The sequence below is a fragment of the Lepidochelys kempii genome, chromosome 3 (genome assembly GCF_965140265.1).
Source record: "Lepidochelys kempii isolate rLepKem1 chromosome 3, rLepKem1.hap2, whole genome shotgun sequence".
NCBI lineage: Eukaryota > Metazoa > Chordata > Testudines > Cheloniidae > Lepidochelys > Lepidochelys kempii.
Genome location: NC_133258.1, coordinates 111,015,284 through 111,036,564, shown reverse-complemented (window position 1 = coordinate 111,036,564; position 21,281 = coordinate 111,015,284). Strand labels below are relative to the sequence as shown.

The 21,281-nt window shown below is 44.7% G+C and overlaps 1 protein-coding gene across 1 annotated transcript in view; it reads right to left on the bottom strand.

Moving 5' to 3' along the window:
• The window catches only part of ADGB (androglobin), a 224,409-nt gene extending 203,566 nt beyond the window's left edge, over positions 1 to 20,843 (bottom strand). The window contains exon 1 of the mRNA XM_073337563.1: positions 20,747 to 20,843. Coding sequence (XP_073193664.1) covers positions 20,747 to 20,823 — 77 coding nt within the window. The 5' untranslated portion in view covers positions 20,824 to 20,843. The remainder of the gene's footprint in view (positions 1 to 20,746) is intronic.
• Positions 20,844 to 21,281: the final 438 nt, after the last annotated feature.

The following is a 21,281-nucleotide window of genomic DNA, read 5'->3' as shown; positions in this document are numbered from 1 at the left end:
CCTTTAATCTTTTTTGTTGCTCTTCTCTGTACTTTTTCCAATTTGTCCACATTTTTCCTGAAATGTGGCACCAGAACTGGACACAATACTCCAGTTGAGGCCTTATCCAAGAACTTGTTGGATAATCTATGCCCTACTGTGTTATTTTCCTAACAGATGTTTGGGTAGTTGAAGTCCCCATCACCACCAAGTCCTGTGCTTTGGATGATTTTGTTAGTGGTTTTAAAAAAAAAAGCCTCATCCACCTCTTCATCCTGGTTAGGTGGTCTGCAGCAGACCCCTACCATGACATCACCTTGTTTTTACCCCTTTTATCCTTACCCAGAGACTTTCAACAAGTCTGTCTCCTATTCCATCTCAATCTCAGTCTAAGCGTATATATCTTTGATATATAAGGCAACACCTCTTCCCTTTAGGAAAGAAAGGATAGCCTCATTGTTGAATACTGCCCTGGAGGATTGAATTCTGTCTCTGCCTCTGCTACAGGGCAACAACATATATGGAGAAATATAAAGTGCTACATACGTGCATTAACTATTCTTAAGGCTACGATTTAGTCATGGAGGTCACAGAATTCATGGAATCCGTGACTTCCAGCGACCTCCATGACTTCAGCCTGAGGTGGTCAGGAGCTGAAGAGTCCCCTACCGCCCACGGAGGTAGGAAGCTGCAGGGTACCCGCTCCCTCCCCGCGCCTCTGGTGGCTCCTGTAGCTCCCAGCCGCAGCAGGCGGCCAGGTACCCTGAGGCTCCCAGCCACTGCAAGCGGCGGGGAATCCCACGAGCTCCTGACCAATGCAGGCAGCAGGGGAACCCGTGAGCTCCCGGCCACTGCAGCCCCCAGAGCTGCAGGTGGCAGGGGTACCCTGCAGCTCCCAGCCCCCATGGGCAGTGTGGGACCCCCAGAGCTGCAGGCAGCAGAGGTACCTTGGAGCTCCCATCTGCTGAAGGTGGCTCCTAGCCCCTGCACAGCTGCTCCACTTCAGGCAGTGTGAGGACCCGCAGATCCCCATTTTGTCAGGGATATTTTTAGTAAAAGTCACAGACAGGTCACGGCTTGTGAATTTTTCTTTTTTTTGCCTGTGACCTGTCTGTAACTTTTACTAAAAATATCTGTGACAAAATCTTAACCTTAACTATTGTAGAAAAAATAAGAGATTGAAAGTAGGAGATAACACAATATTTAGTAGCCAAATGTTCACTATATTCAGATCTGTAAAATAATGACATTTCTAAAATGAGACACTAAACGTATATAAGCAAAATCTCCGTCTTGCATCATCAAGGGAATTCAGTCAGTTTAGCACACTGGCACATTGATCTGGTTATAAATGGCTTTCCCACCATCTGCAACATACTTTGTTTACAACCAAGCGGCACTCTAAGTCGTGTGAAATTCTTTCCTGCCTTTGAAAACATAATCCTTAAAAGCAAATCTCTACTGATCATTGCAAGCAAGGGACAAACACTTCAGCAGCAATAGGATATAAACTATTGTGGAAGTAAGCTTTTTACCTCTAAAGAAAGATACTATCTTTCTTGTGTTCCTGGTATGAGACAGGATAGAACTCCCCACCTCAAAGATTTTTCACCTTCAGAGATTAGCAGTTGTAGTGATGATGAGAGATGCTCTTGCTGGTCTGCACATACTACAAATTCCACTACTGCCTAAGGGCTTGAACCCAAGGGCTTGTCTACATGGGCACTTTATAGCACTGCAACTTTCTTGCTCATGGGGTGTGAAAAAACACCCCTCTGAGCGCAGAAAATTTCAACACAGGTTATCTCAAGTGCCTATATACAAATGCACAAAGCCTTGGAAACAAGCAGGGTGAACTGGAGGTCCTAGTGATGTCAAGGAATTATGACGTGATTGGAATAACAGAGACTTGGTGGGATAACTCACATGACTGGAGTACTGTCATGGATGGTTATAAACTGTTCAGGAAGGACAGGCAGGGCAGAAAAGGTGGGGGAGTAGCACTGTATGTAAGGGAGCAGTATGACTGCTCAGAGCTCCGGTATGAAACTGCAGAAAAACCTGAGTGTCTCTGTATTAAGTTTAGAAGTGTGAGCAACAAGAGTGATGTAGTGGTGGGAGTCTGCTATAGACCACCAGACCAGGGGGATGAGATGGATGAGGCTTTCTTCCGGCAACTCGCAGAAGCTACTAGATTGCACGCCCTGGTTCTCATGGGCGACTTTAATCATTCTGATATCTGCTGGGAGAGCACTACAGCGGCACATAGACAATCCAGGAAGTTTTTGGAAAGCGTAGGGGACAATTTCCTGGTGCAAGTGCTGGAGGAGCCAACTAGCGGGGGAGCTTTTCTTGACCTGCTGCTCACAAACCGGGAGGAATTAGTAGGGGAAGCAAAAGTGGATAGGAATCTGGGAGGCAGTGACCATGAGTTGGTCGAGTTCAGGATCCTGACACAGGGAAGAAAGGTAAGTAGCAGAATACGGACCCTGGACTTCAGGAAAGCAGACTTCGACTCCCTCAGGGAACTGACGGCTAGGATCCCCTGGGGGAATAACATGAGGGGGAAAGGAGTCCAGGAGAGCTGGCTGTATTTCAAGGAATCCCTATTGAGGTTACAGGGACAAACCATTTCGATGTGTCGAAAGAATAGTAAATATGGCAGGAGACCAGCTTGGCTTAACGGTGAAATCCTAGCGGATCTTAAACATAAAAAAGAAGCTTACAAGAAGTGGAAGATTGGACAGATGACCAGGGAAGAGTATAAAAACATTGCTCGGGCATGTAGGAATGAAATCAGGAGGTCCAAATCACACCTGGAGCTGCAGCTAGCAAGAGATGTTAAGAGTAACAAGAAGGGTTTCTTCAGGTATGTTGGCAACAAGAAGAAAGCCAAGGAAAGTGTGGGCCCCTTACTGAATGAGGGAGGCAACCTAGTGACAGAGGATGTGGAAAAAGCTAATATACTCAATGCTTTCTTTGCCTCTGTCTTCACGAACAACATCAGCTCCCAGACTGCTGCGCTGGGCAACACAGCATGGGGAGTAGGTGGCCAGCCCTCTGTGGAGAAAGAGGTGGTTAGGGACTATTTAGAAAAGCTGGACATGCACAAGTCCATGGGGCCAGATGCATTGCATCCGAGAGTGCTAAAGGAATTGGCGGCTGTGATTGCAGAGCCATTGGCCACTATCTTTGAAAACTCGTGGCGAACGGGGGAAGTCCCGGATGACTGGAAAAAGTAATGTAGTGCCCATCTTTAAAAAAGGAGAGGAGGAGGATCCTGGGAACTACAGGCCAGTCAGCCTCACCTCAGTCCCTGGAAAAATCATGGAGCAGGTCCTCAAGGAATCAATCCTGAAACACTTACACGAGAGGAAAGTGATCAGGAACAGTCAGCACGGATTCACCAAGGGAAGGTCATGCCTGACTAATCTAATCGCCTTCTATGATGAGATTACTGGTTCTGTGGATGAAGGGAAAGCAGTGGATGTATTGTTTCTTGACTTTAGCAAAGCTTTCAACACGGTCTCCCACAGTATTCTTGACAGCAAGTTAAAGAAGTATGGGCTGGATGAATGCACTATAACGTGGGTGGAAAGTTGGCTAGATTGTCGGGCTCAACGGGTAGTGATCAATGGCTCCATGTCTAGTTGGCAGCCGGTATCAAGTGGAGTGCCCCAAGGGTCGATCCTGGGGCCGGTTTTGTTCAATATCTTCATAAATGATCTGGAGGATGGTGTGGATTGCACTCTCAGCAAATGTGCGGATGATATTAAACTAGGAGGAGTGGTAGATACAGTGGCAGGTAGGGATAGGATACAGAGGGACCTAGACAAATTGGAGGATTGGGCCAAAAGAAATCTGATGAGGTTCAACAAGGATAAGTGCAGGGTCCTGTACTTAGGACAGAAGAATCCAATGCACCGCTACAGACTAGGGACCAAATGGCTAGGCAGCATTTCTGCGGAAAAGGACCTAGGGGTGACAGTGGACGAGAAGCTGGATATGAGTCAACAGTGTGCCCTTGTTGCCAAGAAGACCAATGGCATTTTGGGATGTATAAGTAGGGGCATAGCCAGCAGATCGAGGGACGTGATTATTCCCCTATATTCGACATTGGTGAGGCCTCATCTGGAGTACTGTGTCCAGTTTTGGGCCCACACTACAAGAAGGATGTGGAGAAATTGGAGAGAGTCCAGCGAAGGGCAACAAAAATGATTAGGGGTCTGGAACACATGAGTTATGAGGAGAGGCTGAGGGAACTGGGATTGTTTAGTCTGCAGAAGAGAAGAATGAGGGGGGATTTGATAGCTGCTTTCAACTACCTGAAAGGGGGTTCCAAAGAGGATGGATCTAGACTGTTCTCAGTGGTAGCAGATGACAGAACGAGGAGTAATGGTCTCAAGTTGCAGTGGGGGAGGTTTAGGTTGGATTTTAGGAAAAACTTTTTCACTAGCAGGGTGGTGAAACACTGGAATGCGTTACCTAGGGAGGCGGTAGAATCTCCTTCCTTAGAAGTTTTTAAGGTCAGGCTTGACAAAGCCCTGGCTGGGATGATTTAATTGGGAATCGGTCTTGCTTTGAGCAGGGGGTTGGACTAGATGACCTCCTGAGGTCCCTTCCAACCCTGATATTCTATGAATCTATGATTCTATGAACACTGTACAGCGCCAGTATAGACAGTGCACCAGCGCTGGTAGCTATGCCCCTCGTGGACGTGGGTTTTTTAGAGCTCTCCCAGCACTCTGCCAAGACTACACAAGCTATGTTAAAGCACTGCCATGGCAGCGCTTTAACGTTGCCATGGCAGCACTTTAACATTGCCAGTGTAGACTAGCCCTAAGACTGTAACTCATTTGTGTGTATATGTTTACCTGATTTAACCTTGTAAATAACTCATTTCCTTTTACTTAGTTAATAAATCTTTAGTTAACTATAAGCGCTGTCTTTGGTGTAAGATCTAAACTGCAACTGATCTGGGGTAAGCGACTAGTCTTTTGGGGCTGGGGGGTAACCTGAATATTGTTGTGATTTTTGGTGCAAGGGACCATCGGTCACAAAGACAAGCTTGCCTCGGTAGCAAGATAGATCGGAGTACCCATGGCGACTGTCTGTGACTCTGTGGTTAGAGTGGTAGAGTGCCTGAGGAGTTTACACTTGATTGTGAGTTCTATACTTAGATTTCATCAATGAGTTTGGGGTTTGTGTCCTTACCAGTCTATGCTACTCATGCACTTGAGCCATGCAGACACCTTGACAGAGATAATGTAAAATCAAGGGGAATGGGAAGGAAAGAACCTTAAGTGGTCAACTTCGACAAAGATCAGAGGGATAGCCGTGTTAGTCTGGATCTGTAAAAGCGGCAGAGTCCCAACTTCGAAAAAGAATGTGTAGTTCACAAACTGGTGGCCCTTTTCAGATGGTCCTGTTGCTCCACCTCTTCTGTACCTCCTTCCCTCACGCATAGCAACATACAGCTCCATTCTTTTAACAAGTGGCAGATCATAACTGGCTAACCAACACCAATTAAGTGTTTGGCAACCTTAACTAAAAGCATCACTATATACTTCTCCAATAATGTCTGCTGTACAGGCAACATCTATAGCCTTATATGGGCTCAGATATGTTGTGTTGAATCAGACTGTAAAAGCTGAGTGAAAGATTTAAAAAAATCCAACCTCTCAGGCAAACCAGCCTGAAAATTTAGGGTGATCAAATTATATTTTATGGCTGCCTGTATGCATTACCTTTATAGAACCTAAAATAGCCTGGTCATGTATGGATTATGAATATAAAAGATAGCAGCAGTGTTTGTAGAATTAATTCACAATTTTCAGGGCTTCTTTCTCAAAATAACTTTAAAGTTTATTAATCATTGTTCATTTTTAAACTATTAGTATTTCTATGATAAGTCACATAATTTCAGGTATGTATTAGATAGCAACAAATACCACTTAACAGTAGGAAAACAATGTAAAACAAAATTTTACTGCAGCAACAGACGCTCATTAGAAAAGTGAGATAATCAGAAATAACCTGCCTTGCAATTACTGCAGACTACTAAACTTACAGGATGATATTTTCTCACTCATCTTGTGATCCTCCATATCCTTCTCTGTCATAGGGACAGCAGTGCGACTATGCCATCTGAAAAAAGAAAAGGAGAACTTGTGGCACCTTAGAGACTAACAAATTTATTTGAGCATAAGCTTTCGTGAGCTACAGCTCACTCATGAAAGCGTATGCTCAAATAAATTTGTTAGTCTCTAAGGTGCCACAAGTACTCCTTTTCTTTCTGTGAATACAGACTAACATGGCTGCTACTCTGAAATATGCCATCTGAGTTTTGTAGACTAGAGTTACACATCACTTGCATATTGACTGAAACATGGCCAAAATTGTCTTGCAAACATATTGAACAAAAGGGGTAACAGAATGAAGCTGTGTGAAAGCCCACTTGATAAACAGATGTCCAACACTGGCCTCCAAGATCTGAGAGGAAAGAGCAGATCAACCCTAACCAGGGTTCAACAGAGAGCTCAACAATACCCAGTGGTCAAAGACAGCAGACAGATCTAAAACAATCACCATGGACATTTGACCTCTGTTTGTCACTAGGAGGAAATCATCATAAACAAAATAGTGCTATCTTCATGCCACACAGACTGTATGCCAGATTGAAAAGAGTCAAGAAAGTCTGAGAACTCTATCTGGTAAAATTACTTTGCTACAACATTCAGTAAGTTTACTCAAAAAGAAAAAGTTAATAATACTGTGATAGCTGACAAAATTTTAAATGTTGTGGGCTTAATGACTACTTCTTTGTGAATAGCTGGCATGGCACAGGGAGGCATTAATAAATTCATCCAAAAGCAGACCACTCATAATCCACGCCTAGCCCTGTTGGATTTTACTGGGCATGAGAGGCATAAGTCCAACTTGCAACAAGCAAGTCTTAGCTTCCAGTGAAGAAATGGCATTTGTCTCTTCTTGACATATTTCTGCAAATAAGGACAATCTTTTCTGTAATATCAATAAAAAACTCTGCATCAGAAATAGACTATTTCCACCATCCAGAATGTTTCCACTGGTCAAGATTTCACTGATAGGGTGGAAGAAAAAGTGTTTTTTATTTCTATGACAGACATAGCACAGATTTTCAAAAACCACATATTTGGCAAATCAGAGTTAGTAACCCTAACCTCCTCCCTGTGGGCCTGATCTAAAGTCTATTGAAGTCACTGGAAAGATTCTGACTTCAGTAGGCTGTAGTTCAGAACCTGAATATGTAACCTGTTGCAGATTCTCCTGCACACTAAAATGAATAAAACCTGTGTGCTACAGCAGGGCTGATACACTGAGATGTTGGATTCAAAGCACCCGTTGAAAGGACTAAGAACATTGGAACATTTTGGATATTTAGGGGAGGAATAAAAGGCCCAATTACGTAGTGTGTCAAGTGCTATCAACACCCACTCCAATGGGAGTTAAGGCCAATCAGCATCTCACAGAAGGCACTCATCACCTCAGAAGTGAAGTACTGGTCCCACTGAAATCAATGGTAAAAGTCCCATTGACTTCAGTGGGACCAAGATTTCTCTCCAGGTCTTTCATGATTGAAGCCCCAAGGTGTGCTCAACACAATGACGATCCTGTTGAGAGAGTCCACTAGATCTGGTAATCGGCCTAGAAAGAATGCCATTATTATGATTTACTTATATTGCTTATGAAAAATGGCATTAACTTATACATGATTTCATAGTCCAAAATTCAGTTTTCCATTTTAGTTTTCTAATTCAGTCTTTATCAATTCTGGCAAAGAACAAAGAATTACTCAATCTAAAATAGAATACTGAAAGGAAAATCTGAAAGCATTTGATTTAGTAGCTATTTTGCAACACAGTATTCAACAATAAATATTATATTAATAAAGTATCTATTTTCTAAACAAATAAAAATTCTCCTAAAAAGTACACTGAAGTAGCTATTTTTAAAACTAGTAAGATAATATATTCTGTATTCTGTTAAAACTTTCAAAATCATTATAAAGTCCTGCTTCTAGCATTTCTGTTGCAGGAACCAAATACATTCTGCTGTGATTATACATGCATAACTCATTAACAGTAATCAGCATCACATGTGCAGAGGCAGAAATACAGGCCACGAAAGGAGTAGCAAGAAACTGCACCCTCGTTTTCTCATGAGGAAAACAAGTTTCCTTGTAAAATGTTTGCTTCAAGATAAAAATATCACTTCTTAATAGATTAGAACAAGCTGTCACCTCTTTCTCTTGATTTAAATGCACTATTTCTGGTTCAGCAGAACTTCCTCACAGCTTAGACCAGAAGGCTTAACTGATGGTTTGTTGAACTAGAAGAGATATATGTTGTACTAATCTGATGCTTTTTCAACTTATGCTCTATAAACAGGCTTCATACATCCAAAAGATCTTAATCATATTAAGAAGCTGACAAAAAAGTAATCAGGGATAGGGTAGTGTGCAAAACAATACAAGAATTACTACAACTTCAGGTTGTTTGTCAAATGGATTTTTAGTGTTGCCAGCTTTTGTGGCCATCACTGTACACCAGGGGCGGGCAAACGTTTTGGCCTGAGGGCCACATCGGGTTTCCAAAATTGTATGGAGGGCCGGTTAGAGGAGGCTGTCTCCCCAAACACCCAGGCATGGCCCAGCCCCCATCTCCTATCCGACCCCTCTGCTTCTTGCCCCCTGACAGCTCCTCCGGGATTTCTGCCCCATCCAACCCCCTTGTTCCCTGCCCTCTGACCGCCCTGACCTTATCCAGTGATGAGCCGCCAAAATCTTAACAACGGGTTCCCTCCTCACCCCACAAGGGGGTCGTTGCTCAACCCCGCCCCCCCAGGACTCCTGCCCCATCCAACCCCCCCACGTTCCTTGACGCCCCCCCCCTCCAGGACCCCTGCCCCATCCACCCCCTCCCCTGACCCCTGGGCCAGACGATCTCGTGGGCCACCGTAGTGGGTGCCTACCCCACCCCTAAGAGCCAGAGGAACCTGCCGGGGGGCGAGGTGGGGAGTTCCAGAGGTGCTTACCTGGGGCAGCTCCCAGGAAGCATCTGGCAGGTCCCTTTGGCTCCTAGGGGCAGGGGAGCATAGATGGGAAGGAGCACGGGGAGCGGCCGCTCCCCCAATGATCACATCAAAAGTGGTGCCCTAGGCGCCAACTCCCTGGGTGCTCCGGGGCTGGAGCACCCATGGGGAAAATTTCGTGGGTGCAGAGCACCCACTGGCAGCTCCCCACCCTGCGCCCGGCCCCAGCTCACCTTACCTCCGCTCCTCCTCCTCCCTTGAATGCACCGCCCAGCCCTGCTTCTTCACCTCTCGGCTTCCCGCGAATCAGCTGTTCAGTGGGAAGCCGGGGAGGGCTGAGAAGCAGGCGGCAGCTTCCCGCTCAGGCCGAGGGTGGCGGAGGTGAACTGGGGCGGGGAGCAATTCCCCTGCGTGCCCCCCCCCCCAATTGGGTTACCTGCTGCGGTGCGGGTGGCCCTCCTTGTGCCCCCCACCCCAGCTCACCTCCACCTCCCTGGGCCTGAGCGGGAAGCCACAGCCTGCTTCTCAGCCTGCCCCGGCTTCCCGCGCGAACAGCTGATTCACGGGAAGCCTGGGGTAGGGGGCAGAGAAGCAGAGCGGGGCGGCGCGTTCAGGGGAGGAGGCGGAGGTGGAGCAGAGGTGAGCTGGGGCTGGGACTGGGACCAGGGCCAGGAGGGGAGCTGCCGGTGGGTGCTCTGCACCCACCAAATTTTCCCCTCAGGTGCTCCATGGCTGGAGCACCCATGGAGTCGGCGCCTAAGGCACCACTTTTGTCCGGTTAAATTTAGAAGCCCTTTTAGAACTGGTTGTCCCGCGCAGAACAACCGGTTCTAAAAGGGCTTCTAAATTTAACAACTGGTTCTAGCGAACTGTTGGGAACCGGCTCCAGCTCACCACTGCCCTTATCCACACCCCCTGACCACCACCCTGAACTCCCCTGCCCTCTATCCAACCCCCCCTGCTCCCTGCCCCCCTTACCACGCAGCATAGAGCACTGGTGGCTGGCAGCACTCCAGCTGCGCCGCCCAGAGCACCGGTCAGGCCGCGGCTCTGCAACTGCGGGGGGCAGCTGGGGGCAGCAGGGGAGGGGCCGGGGCTAGCCTCCCAGACCAGGAGCTCAGGGGCCAGGCAGGAGGTCCCTTGAGCCGGATGTGGCCCGCGGGCCGTAGTTTGCCCACCTCTGCTGTATACTGTCAGTAACAAAGAAAGAGAGCTTGATCCTGTTCTATGCTACAATTTGTGCTGTGAATCAAGTAAAAAAAAATCAGTCTGCTAGTGCATGCCAGAGCAGCAGCTAATTTAAGAAGATACAATATGTGCACATAAATCACATCATTTAGGCTTTTATCTCTGACCCCTGAGACAATGGGCCTGATTCTCACTTATATTAAGCCCACTCTACATCATGCTGGCAGAAGAGGCTGAAAGTGTGAACAAATGTCTTTCTAAAAGATATGCTATAGCTCAAACTAAGGTTCTGGCTTGATGCAGAAATTTCTGGGTGAAGTTCTATGGCGTGTGTTATGAAGGAGGTCAGTTTAGATTATCATAGTAATAGGTTTGGGCATTTGACCAGTCCAAAAATAATTGGTCAACTGACCAGTCAAATATTGTCAAATAATGTCAAAAATGGTCATATTTTAAAGCACTAACTTAGCAGAACAGTAATAAAAAAAGAGTAAGACGTTATGGTCTTCAGTAGGCTTAGACTTAGATAATACATATGCCTAGTTACAAAAAAATAAGTAATTTAACTGAGTGATTTTTAACTCAGAAAAATGCAAAACACAATGAAATGAAGTTTTAAAAACTGAAATAATTGTTACTATCCTTTTTAGCAATGTTAGGTTAAAAGTGAACATTCTTCAAGACTGAAGTGTTACGAAAGAAAAAAATGAAATTAAACAGAAATAAAACAAACATGTAGCATCTATAAAGAGAAAAAGTCATTTTTAAATGCACTTAAGCTAGGTAGGCAACAGGCCAACTCCTTCAGGAGCTTAATGGCTGTGCATCTTTTCTCTTTGTGTAGGGGGAGTTCATTTCTGAGTTATTTTCTGTATATTTGTCTAGTCAATTTAGATTATAAACTCTTTGAGGCAGGGACTGCGTCTTTTAACTTGTTTAATGTGCTTTGTAAACTGCCACATACATAGATAGTCTGGTGTACAATAAAGACATACATACATATGTTTGTTCTAGAAGATTCCAACCAATAAAGATGCTCAACTTTGAATTAGTTCACCTTTTTCACAACAGATGGCATTAGCATGTGGTACAGTTAGTGATCAAGACATTAAGTAGACTTGCTAATAGATGGCACCATGATGTAACCAAAAAGGCAGGCTGCTCTCTACATCAGGGCATTCTTGCTGAAATATTTTACTGTTGTTAAATAATAGACAGTCAATTGAGAATTGACCGGTCAATTTACTGGTTTGCCAAGCCTACATATCAGTGCCTTCTGGCCTTAAAGTCTATAAATCTATTAATAAAATGAACATGCATTTTAAGACATCTTTACACTATCAAAGTGGTATTTGGTGGATGTAAATGAGAATCAGGTCCTGTGGATCTGCTTCTTATCTCAACAACACTGGATTTACATTGGCTTAATCTTTCCATTATAGCAGTTACACTTAGTTTATACTAGGGTGAGAGCTGAGGCATGTCCTATGCCTTCCATTTCCAATTTTAGATCATAGAATCATAGAATATCAGGGTTGGAAGGGACCCCAGAAGGTCATCTAGTCCAACCCCCTGCTCGAAGCAGGACCAATTCTCAGTTAAATCATCCCAGCCAGGGCTTTGTCAAGCCTGACCTTAAAAACCTCTAAGGAAGGAGATTCTACCACCTCCCTAGGTAACGCATTCCAGTGTTTCACCACCCTCTTAGTGAAAAAGTTTTTCCTAATATCCAATCTAAACCTCCCCCACTGCAACTTGAGACCATTACTCCTCGTTCTGTCATCTGCTACCATTGAGAACAGTCTAGAGCCATCCTCTTTGGAACCCTCTTTCAGGTAGTTGAAAGCAGCTATCAAATCCCCCCTCATTCTTCTCTTCTGCAGGCTAAACAATCCCAGCTCCCTCAGCCTCTCCTCATAAGTCATGTGTTCCAGACCCCTAATCATTTTTGTTGCCCTTCGCTGGACTCTCTCCAATTTATCCACAATCTCAATATAATTAATGTAAATATTTTCTCTCACTCTTTATACATTTTCTCAGCAAAAATCTGTAACTAATTACATATTTGCTATTCTCTATCCTACCTAAAGTGGTCTCATCTGATAATGCTTGATGTGAGATATCAAAGGAAAAATGCTATTCTGGCTAAACTACAGCGATAATTCTGTTCACTTGAATTATTTTTCTTAATTGTGTGATAGCAGCTCTTGTGAATTAGTGATTTTATTATGTAAGTTAAATATTTTCAGTTTCCAAAGAAAAGGCGTCGTTTTCTTCAGAGGACCAAGGAGTAACCAAGAAGCATATTGTAAGGCTACCTCTTCAGAGACACTGACTTGAAATGCTGCCTTAGTGGATTTCACCTGAGGTAAATCTGCAGATGATAGCCCACCCCTAAAGAACTTGTACATGGGAAATCACGGTAATATCTCTTTCCCTTACTGAGGCAACTAAGACTGCTCTAGAAAATAAAAAGTTATTGTCACAGGTTGGATGTTGAAAAATTATATTTGATATACTAATTATATGTATCAAAAAACATGGAATTACTGAACATATAATTGGGTGATAATAGCCAACATGGATTTGTCAACAAATCATGCCAAACCAATTTCTTTTTTGACAGGGTTACTGGCCTAGTGAATGGGGGAAAGCTGTAGACAGGATATATTTTGATTTTATTTAAGCTTGTGACACAGTTTCACGTGATATTCTCATAAGCAAACTAGGGAAACGTGATCTAGATGAAATTACTATAAAGAGGGTGCCCAACTGGTTCAAAGATCATATTAAAAGAATAGCTATCAATTGTTCTCTGTCATATTAGGAGGACATACCTAGTGCGGTCCTGCAGGAGTCCAGTACTATTCAATATTTTTATTAATGACTCAGATAATGGAGTGGAGAATATACTTATAACGTTTGTGGATGACCAAGCTGGGAACGGTTGCCAGCAATTTGGAGGACAAGATTAAAATTCCAAATGACCTTGCTGAATTGGAGAAGTGGTACAAGATGAAATTCAACAAAGACAAGTGCAAAGTACTACACTGAAGAACAACTGGCTGGGTGGTCGTACACGTGAAAATGAGTTGGGGATTACAGTGAATCACAAATGAGAGTCAACAATGTAATACAGTTCCAAAAAAGAATAATATTCTTGGATGTACTAACAGAAATGTTGTATGTAAGACATGAGATGTAACTGTCCTGCTCTACTTGGCACTGGTGAGGCCTCAGCTGAAGTTTTGTGTCCACATCTGGGTGCCACACTTTAAGGAAAATGTGGACAAATTGTAGAGAACCCAAAGGAGAGTTACAAAAATGATAAAAGGTTTAGAAAACCTGACCTTATGAGGAAAGGTTAAATCTGGCTGTTTAGTCTTGAGAAAAGATGACAGAGGGGGGATCTGATACCATTCTTCAAATATATTAAGGGCTGTTACAAAGAGGATGGTGATCAATTGTTCTCCTTGTCCAATGAAGGCTGGACAAGAAGTAATGGGCTTAATCTGCAGCAAGGGAGTGTGCCGCTGCACTCCATAATGTTTTATGGAAATATGCTTATGAGTGTGAACATAATGTAACTGTATAAACTTTATACAGAGTAAAACAGATTTATTTGGGGTTTGGATCCCATTGGGAATTGGGTATCCGGGTTCTGGAGACGGGTGACCTGCTGAGCAGTTTTTGGTTAAAGTCTGCAGTTCTGGGGGCGTGGACGAGACATGGGTCTGTGTTGCAGCAGGCTAGCGTGTCTCGCTCAACAAGGCAGGGTTCTGGAGTCCCAGGCTGGCAGGAAAAATGGGCTCAGAGGTAATCTCAGCACATCAGGTGACAGTCCCAAGGGGTTCTCTGTGACCGAACCCGTCACAGGGAGCTTTAGGTTACATACCAGGAAAATCTTTCTAACTATAAGGATAGTTAAGCTCTGGAATAGTCTTCCAAGGGAGGTTGTGGAAGCCCTGTAATTTGGGATTTTTAAGAACAGGTTAGACAAATATCTGACAGCAACGGTTTATGTATACTTGGTCCTGCGGCAGCGTAGGGTGCTGGTCTAGATGACCTCTCGAGGTCCCTTCCACCCCTACATTTCTATGATTCTGTGATGTGAGAACTGTAAGTCTATGGCTAAAATAAAATCTATTGATCATCTAACATAACATTAAGTACGGGAACTCAGAGAAACAAAGGACAGGAGAGTGACACAGGTGGCAAAGGATCCCTCATTCTTTGCAAACTCTCACCTCAGACCTGATAAACTCACTGCACAAAACACATCCTATAGGATATTTTATCCGCAGAGTAACACATAAGGTATCTACAGAAAGCTTGTAACTTGTCAAGATTCATAATCACTGCAAGATGCATGTATGGGTAATATTTAAGGAATAAGGTATTTATATTGAAAGTATGATTTATGGATTTACAGTAGAAATTAGCTGCCAGGAAGTAATGTGTCTCAGGGATGACCCATTCTAGCAAGAAGGAGCTGTCATCCTTCCCTAGTCAGCTGGTGAGGTAATGCAAGGTTCTATTTCTACTCTTTCCACATCCCAGAACAGTCAACGAAAAACCATCAAAGACAATTACAAATTATCAAAACCATTTGGAGGTAAAAGGGAATATTATAACAGGCAAGAGATCACCCTGGCTATGAATAAGGCAAAAAGACTGTTTCAATATAACAGAATGTCTGGATCCTGGTTCTTGTGAAACCAGCCAGTGCTGCAACAGACTCAACCTTCGAGGGGTGGGGGGAGGGGGGGAAGCCTACTTTATTACATAAGACAGGCAACGGTATTGGTAAGTGTAAACCCAGATTCAAGTTTTAAAAATTTTGTTTTTTTCTGTAACCGCTTGTTTCCACCATTTTCTCTCACTTCTAGTTAAATCTTTACTCTTTTCTTAAAGAAATCTACTTTTATTTTATAAATGCTCACAAGTGCTATGTGGTTTACAGGAATGGTCATGTCACAGGGTGCTTCTTCAACTCCCCAGCGAGCAGCAGTTTTGCCTGGCCTATTTTTGTGATCTCTCAGTCAAACACACACACATTATGTTTCTTTTCCACTATGTACATCTTTAATCCTCTATTTCCAAACAGCACAGGACATAGCACAGATATACAGCAGGAGGAACCTTTCACATAGCTTCTCTCTTCCATCCAGCTCACCCTCTAAGCTCTCCCCTGCTTTCCGTTCCTCCCAATTATATATCCTCCAAGTTACTGAGCCATTTGTCTCACTAGCACAGCAATTACCACCCAGTGTCAGTAATCCCCACCAGTAACAGGTTGATTGGTTCCAATTAAGCCCCAAGTCTTCTCTGTGCTACAGCAACCTCAGTGACCAGGGTGCTACAACTAGCACTCTGTCATGGGTGCTTTAAGGTAAAACTAGTCAATTGGGATTCCCTGCACTCAAAAGTGCAGTGTATCTAGAATTTCTGTGAGCAGACAGTATCAGGGGCTCGATGTCACAGGAGAATGATTCAAAGGTACTTGGCTATTGGGGTGCATCTATTACTACTAATCTGCAAGGCAAAGTTAGGGCTGGCATCGCCCACAGCAGAGTACTTGAGTAGCTAAAAGGCTGGAGCACCCAGGTGGTGTTAGGGAGCTGATACCCTACTACCATAAGAAGGACTCCTTCTCGCTGGAAGCAGGAGTTAATAAGGTGACTCCCAGTCCTGAGTACCCCAAGAATCATCACATGGAGATAGGTTAAAGATACCAATTTAAGATGGGACAAAGAGTTATCTAAATATTAGTTGGCCAGCTCCAACAGATAAAAAAACATTGTGTGGTAAATGCCAGTAATTGCATATGCAATAGAATCAAAGAAGAATTTCAAGAGCACCTTCCAATAGTGCACGAATTGATGTGACTAACATCTAATACACACAGTTTGTTCTTTTTCTCATCCTCTCTCCAGGGGCAAAATTGGGCATGCAGTGTAATTTGGGGGTGGGGGGGCAGGATTAAATGTACACACAATGTGTTTATATTAGAGAAGGCAAGGTCAAAGTGTGTCTTGCCCTTAGAGTGGACAGTGGTAAGGTGCATAATTATCCTTCTTTCCTCCATTATGCCCAAGGAGTGGATTTGTAAACCGCACTGTAGCATTCTGTATCACTGGAAGCGATCATCAGCTCTTAGGAAACTCCATGTCCAGGTATACTGAATCGCTGTAGTCCCGACAGAAGATGCTGATATGTATAACTGAGGCCAGATCATCATCCACCAGGATGGGAGAGAGTCTCTTAACCAACTGTAGATCATATAAAGCATTACTTGTGGATGCTACTATATATGAGAGCTTAGCATTAGTGAAGAATGCAGGAGTACTCCTTGTGAGTGTGTGTCTTCAAACAAATGAGATTGCAACATGGATGCAAACTCTTCAAAGTGCTTTCCTCTGACTACCAGCATCACTTCTGTCTTGCTTGGGTTCAGCTTCAACCAACTGTTCTTCATCCATGAGTTGATTTCATCCAAGCAATGGGCCATCTTAGTGCTAGTGGTATGACTATATGTGATATAGAATAAGTAGAGCTTTGTCTCATCTGCATATTGCTGGCACTTGAGTCTATGTTGTCTCACTATTTCAGCTAGTGTCTGCATGTAAATGTTGAACAGGACCAGAGAGAGAATGGTTCTTGTGGGACTCCAAATGTGAGAGTTCTAGTGGTGGAGGTACTGTGACCTCCACCACTAGATCCATTACTGCCAACTGGTCGGGGCGTGGGGGGGCACAGCACATGAGATGCATAAGGTTTTATAAGGATTCCCTGGGTTGGATATACATAATAGTTCACCGAAGGTGCCATGAGACCCAGTAGTAGCCCACAGGCTGACATAATCACTGGAAAATTTATGTATGAATAATATTTATGTAATTATGTACCTATACTGAACGTTATGTTCTTAAGGTCTTGGAGTTAAGGCAGGTCACCAGGAGGTGACATACCTTAGAAATATTCCCTTCAGACAGGAGGGAACAGATGTGAAATAAGAGATTGTGAAATCTACAAGATGAAACAGAGCAGGGAGTGTCCTGCTTATGAATAAAGATAAAAGATTGTTCTGGTATATGTTGGAGAGTAAGGAAACACACTGAATCCTTCACCTGGAACAAGCTGACAGCATATTTGTCTCATGAAAGGAGAATTACAGCCAGGCCTGGCCGTAAAGCACTGAAAGGATTTTGCGTGAGCAATATTCTGCAAGAACATAACTGCCATAATGGTCCATCTTGCCCAGTATCATGTCTCTGACAGTAGCCAGTACCAGAGCTTCAGGGACAAAGTACAGAACAAGGCAATTTGGAGTGATCTGCCCTCTCTTCCATTCCCTGCTTCTGGTAGTCAGAGGTTTAGAGTTGCCCCAAGTATGCCCCTGACCATATTAGCTCATAGCCATTAAAGGACATATCTTCAGTATGCAGCACCCTTTGGTTTCAAGTAGTAATAACAACCCAAATACATGGTTCCGCCTTCAGCACCCCCACTATAAAAATTGTTCCAGCACCACTGTGCAAGTGTCCAGTGGGACAGGTGCTGGACACTCCATGGAGACCCACACAGGGTACAGAGACAATGAGGCCTGCGAGGCCTAGAGGGCAGTGCTTGTGTTGCCTGGGCCTGGTGGAACTGGGGAGCTGAACCATAGCAGGCACAGACAAGATTTCCTCACACTAAGTACAGGTGGCAGCTATGTGACTCACAGCCTGTGTACCCCCAGGAAGTGTCACAGGTAGTTTTCCATTACTACATATTGGGTGCATCCCTCTAGGAAGGTCTTCAGCCCATTTTTCAGTGCTCTCTCATATCAGAGTCAGCCATCATCCATACACAGCAAGAGTTTATCCATCAGTTCCTCTAAAGCTGTTTTTGTCCCATTCCCTAGTCTGAATCCTGATAGCGCCAGGACTAAAGACTAGGCATTCTATACTTAGATAATCAAAAAACAATCTACTGGAATTTATTTATCTTTGCAGAAATAAACACTTTCACACAGCAAGATTATTCCCTATAGTATGTGTGCTGCTGCTTTAGTCCGGCCTCGTCTAGTTTTAAGTGTCTCAAGAGATGAGGCTTAGTGTTTCTATTCAGTGCATAAATATTTCGAATGTTGTTTATACTTAACTACCGAAGTGCCTTATAACATGCAGCAAACATCTAGTCATTATGCATTGTCTTCCCCTTGTGTAAAAATAATACACATAAGTTTTCAATGCCAGATGGCTCTTGAAACTGATCTCCTTTATAACATCCCCCACTATGGATGGCATCCACAGTCAAATTCTTAAATCAGTCCACAGCATTGGGGTCCTTTTAGGTCCAAAAACTATGGCAGCAAACCCCATTTCTGTTTGCAACTGGCCACAAGACTGTGTTCTGTACTATTAGAAAAAGAACTGGCCATAACAATCCACACATTTGGAACATATTGACACTCATATCTAGGAATCAAGGCACAAATCTTAAAAAATCTCCAATTGAAGCAGCCTGTCAATGTAGCAACACAGGGCACCATGAACATAACATTCCAGTGCTCTGCCTTCTGGTTCGAATACCCATTCAAAGTAAATGTCTTGATATTCAAAGCTCCCCATGGGGCTGATCATAGCTAATGGAGAGATCCTGCTGTCTTCCTCTGTAATCATGACCTCCCTTAACAGCTACAACCCACTGGAACAATTAAACTGTCAACCAGTGTAGGATGCTCCTAATGGAAGAAGCAGAACTTTCATAGGAGCTGGACCTAAACTATGGAACTCAATCCTGCAAGAGAAAAGAACGGGCTTTGGAATAAACCACTTTCTGAACTAAATTCAATATTCATTTAGTCAGTTAACACAAAAGCAAACAAAGATCCCTACAAACAAATCAACCCATTTCTCTGAAGGGGCCCATGGTGGCGGCGGGTCTCTTACTCTTTGGCGGGGGCGCTGATGATGGGGGAAAAAAAAGAGAGGTTTTTATTTATATTTTTAAATATTTGAGAGGTACCCAGATACTATGGTGATGGGAGCCATATGTATCTAGGTAGAAGTTTCCAGATGACATCGTTATCGTTAGGACAAAATATTTGAACCAGGCTGTTTTGAAAAACAGATATTTTGTTTGAAAAAAATATATATTTCAATTTGTTTCCGTTTTGGACAGTCTACAATAGAAACTTTAAATGAAAAATATTGCTTGCTAGTTGTGCAAAATTTGTTTTCACTGGGTTTTGGTTTTCAATTTTTTTACCACCAATTTTAGTTGGTCAGCTTAGTGCCAGAGTGACGTATTTTCATTTTCAAAATGTGTCGACTTTGAAAACTAACAGAAATTCCAAGGAAAACTCAGAAAAAATGACAAAAAAACCCCGAATAAATGCAGAAAATAAACTGAACAAAAATGTTGTTTACATTTCTGAGCTTTCTTTTTTCAAACCAGTTCTAACAGCTACAAAGAGAACACCATTCACAAATGATGCCCTAGTGCCAAGTACCCTGCAGCCACAAAGGTCCACAGGAACAGCCAAAGGCCACGCGGAGAGGGGAGGAGCGTGTGAGAGAGAAGGAACCTTCTGATTCCTGAGTCCCACACGGACACCAGCTCCCCGTATTGCCGCGGTCACGGGGCGAGGGAAGTGCAGAGAAGCTAGAACTAGGCTGGTGACACTCAGGCATTAGGACAGGGAGCCTCGTGCAACTTTGAGCCAAGCGCAATACAAACCCCACTCCTGGAAACTTGGACGATTTCTGTACAAAGTAATTAAGCCTCGGAGGGAAGGGGATGGGGGGTGAAGCAGCAAATGGAGTGGAGAGGAGAGAGAGTGTGGTGGGGGGATGAGAAAACCTGGATTTGTGCTGGAAATGGCCCAACTTGATTATCATGCACATTGTAAGGAGAGTGATCACTTTAGATAAGCTATTACCAGTAGGAGAGTGGGGTGGGGGGAGGTATTTTTTCATGCTTTGTGTGTATAAAAAGATCTTCTACACTTTCCACAGTATGCATCCGATGGAGTGAGCTGTAGCTCACGAAAGCTTATGCTCAAATAAATTGGTTAGTCTCTAAGGTGCCACAAGTCCTCCTTTTCTTTTTGCGAATACAGACTAACAGGGCTGCGACTCTGAAACCAGAGAGAGAGAGAGAGAGAGAGAGATCTCCCGGGTAGGGGGGAGGCACGTCCACTGGCTCGGTGCAGACACTGTTTGTGCCTTCGGCGGGTGGGGGGAGACAAAACAAGTTCCCCAACCAGAGCCAGCTGGAGCTGGTCCATTTCCTAATGTTGCCAAGCGAGTGACCCACCCCCACCGCAAGGACCCGGCTAGGGCACCCCGCGCCACTGGGTGCTGGGGGACGGGCTGCTGCGCCCCTGGCTCTAGGGAGGAGGCTGGCTCGGGGGGGGGGGCGCTGGCTGGGGCATCCCCGAAGGGCAGGGGGTGCCCGCCGGCGAGGGCTGCATGCGGGCGGCCTCTGGGCGAGGAGGCGGCGGCGGGTCTCTTACTCTTTGGCGGGGGCGCTGATGTGCGCAGAGTTGTTGCGAGTGAGCAGCTCCTTCTTCTTGCTTTGCTTGGAGGCCATGATGGCGCCGCCGCCCCCAGCCCGCTGCTGCCGCCCGGCAGCGCTTCAGCCGCGGGGGGCCGCGTCCGCTCCGCGTTGCTAAGAGACGCGGAGCCGCGACGCAGCGGAGCGAGAGCGGGGCTGGGCGCCCGGGCACGCCGGGGGGGGGGGGGCGGTGTGAGGGGAAGTAGAAGAGACAGAGAGTAAATCACTAGTGGAGGGGGGTAAAATCGGGGGGACACTGAGGGGTAAAATCCAGGGGGCGGGAGGAGGGGACTGAGGGCCTTCGTGGGGGTGGGGGGTTCATGAAGGAGCCACAGCGGGGTTTCCTCTTCGTCTTGGAGGAAAGGTGTGTGATTGTCACAAAGGCAAGGAGTAAGGAGAGAGGGAGGGCAGGCAGGGGAGAGACACCATGTAGTTTGTTAGGTGGGAACATCGCTGCTCAGCTTGAAACATAATTAGGGAGGAGGAGATGTAAG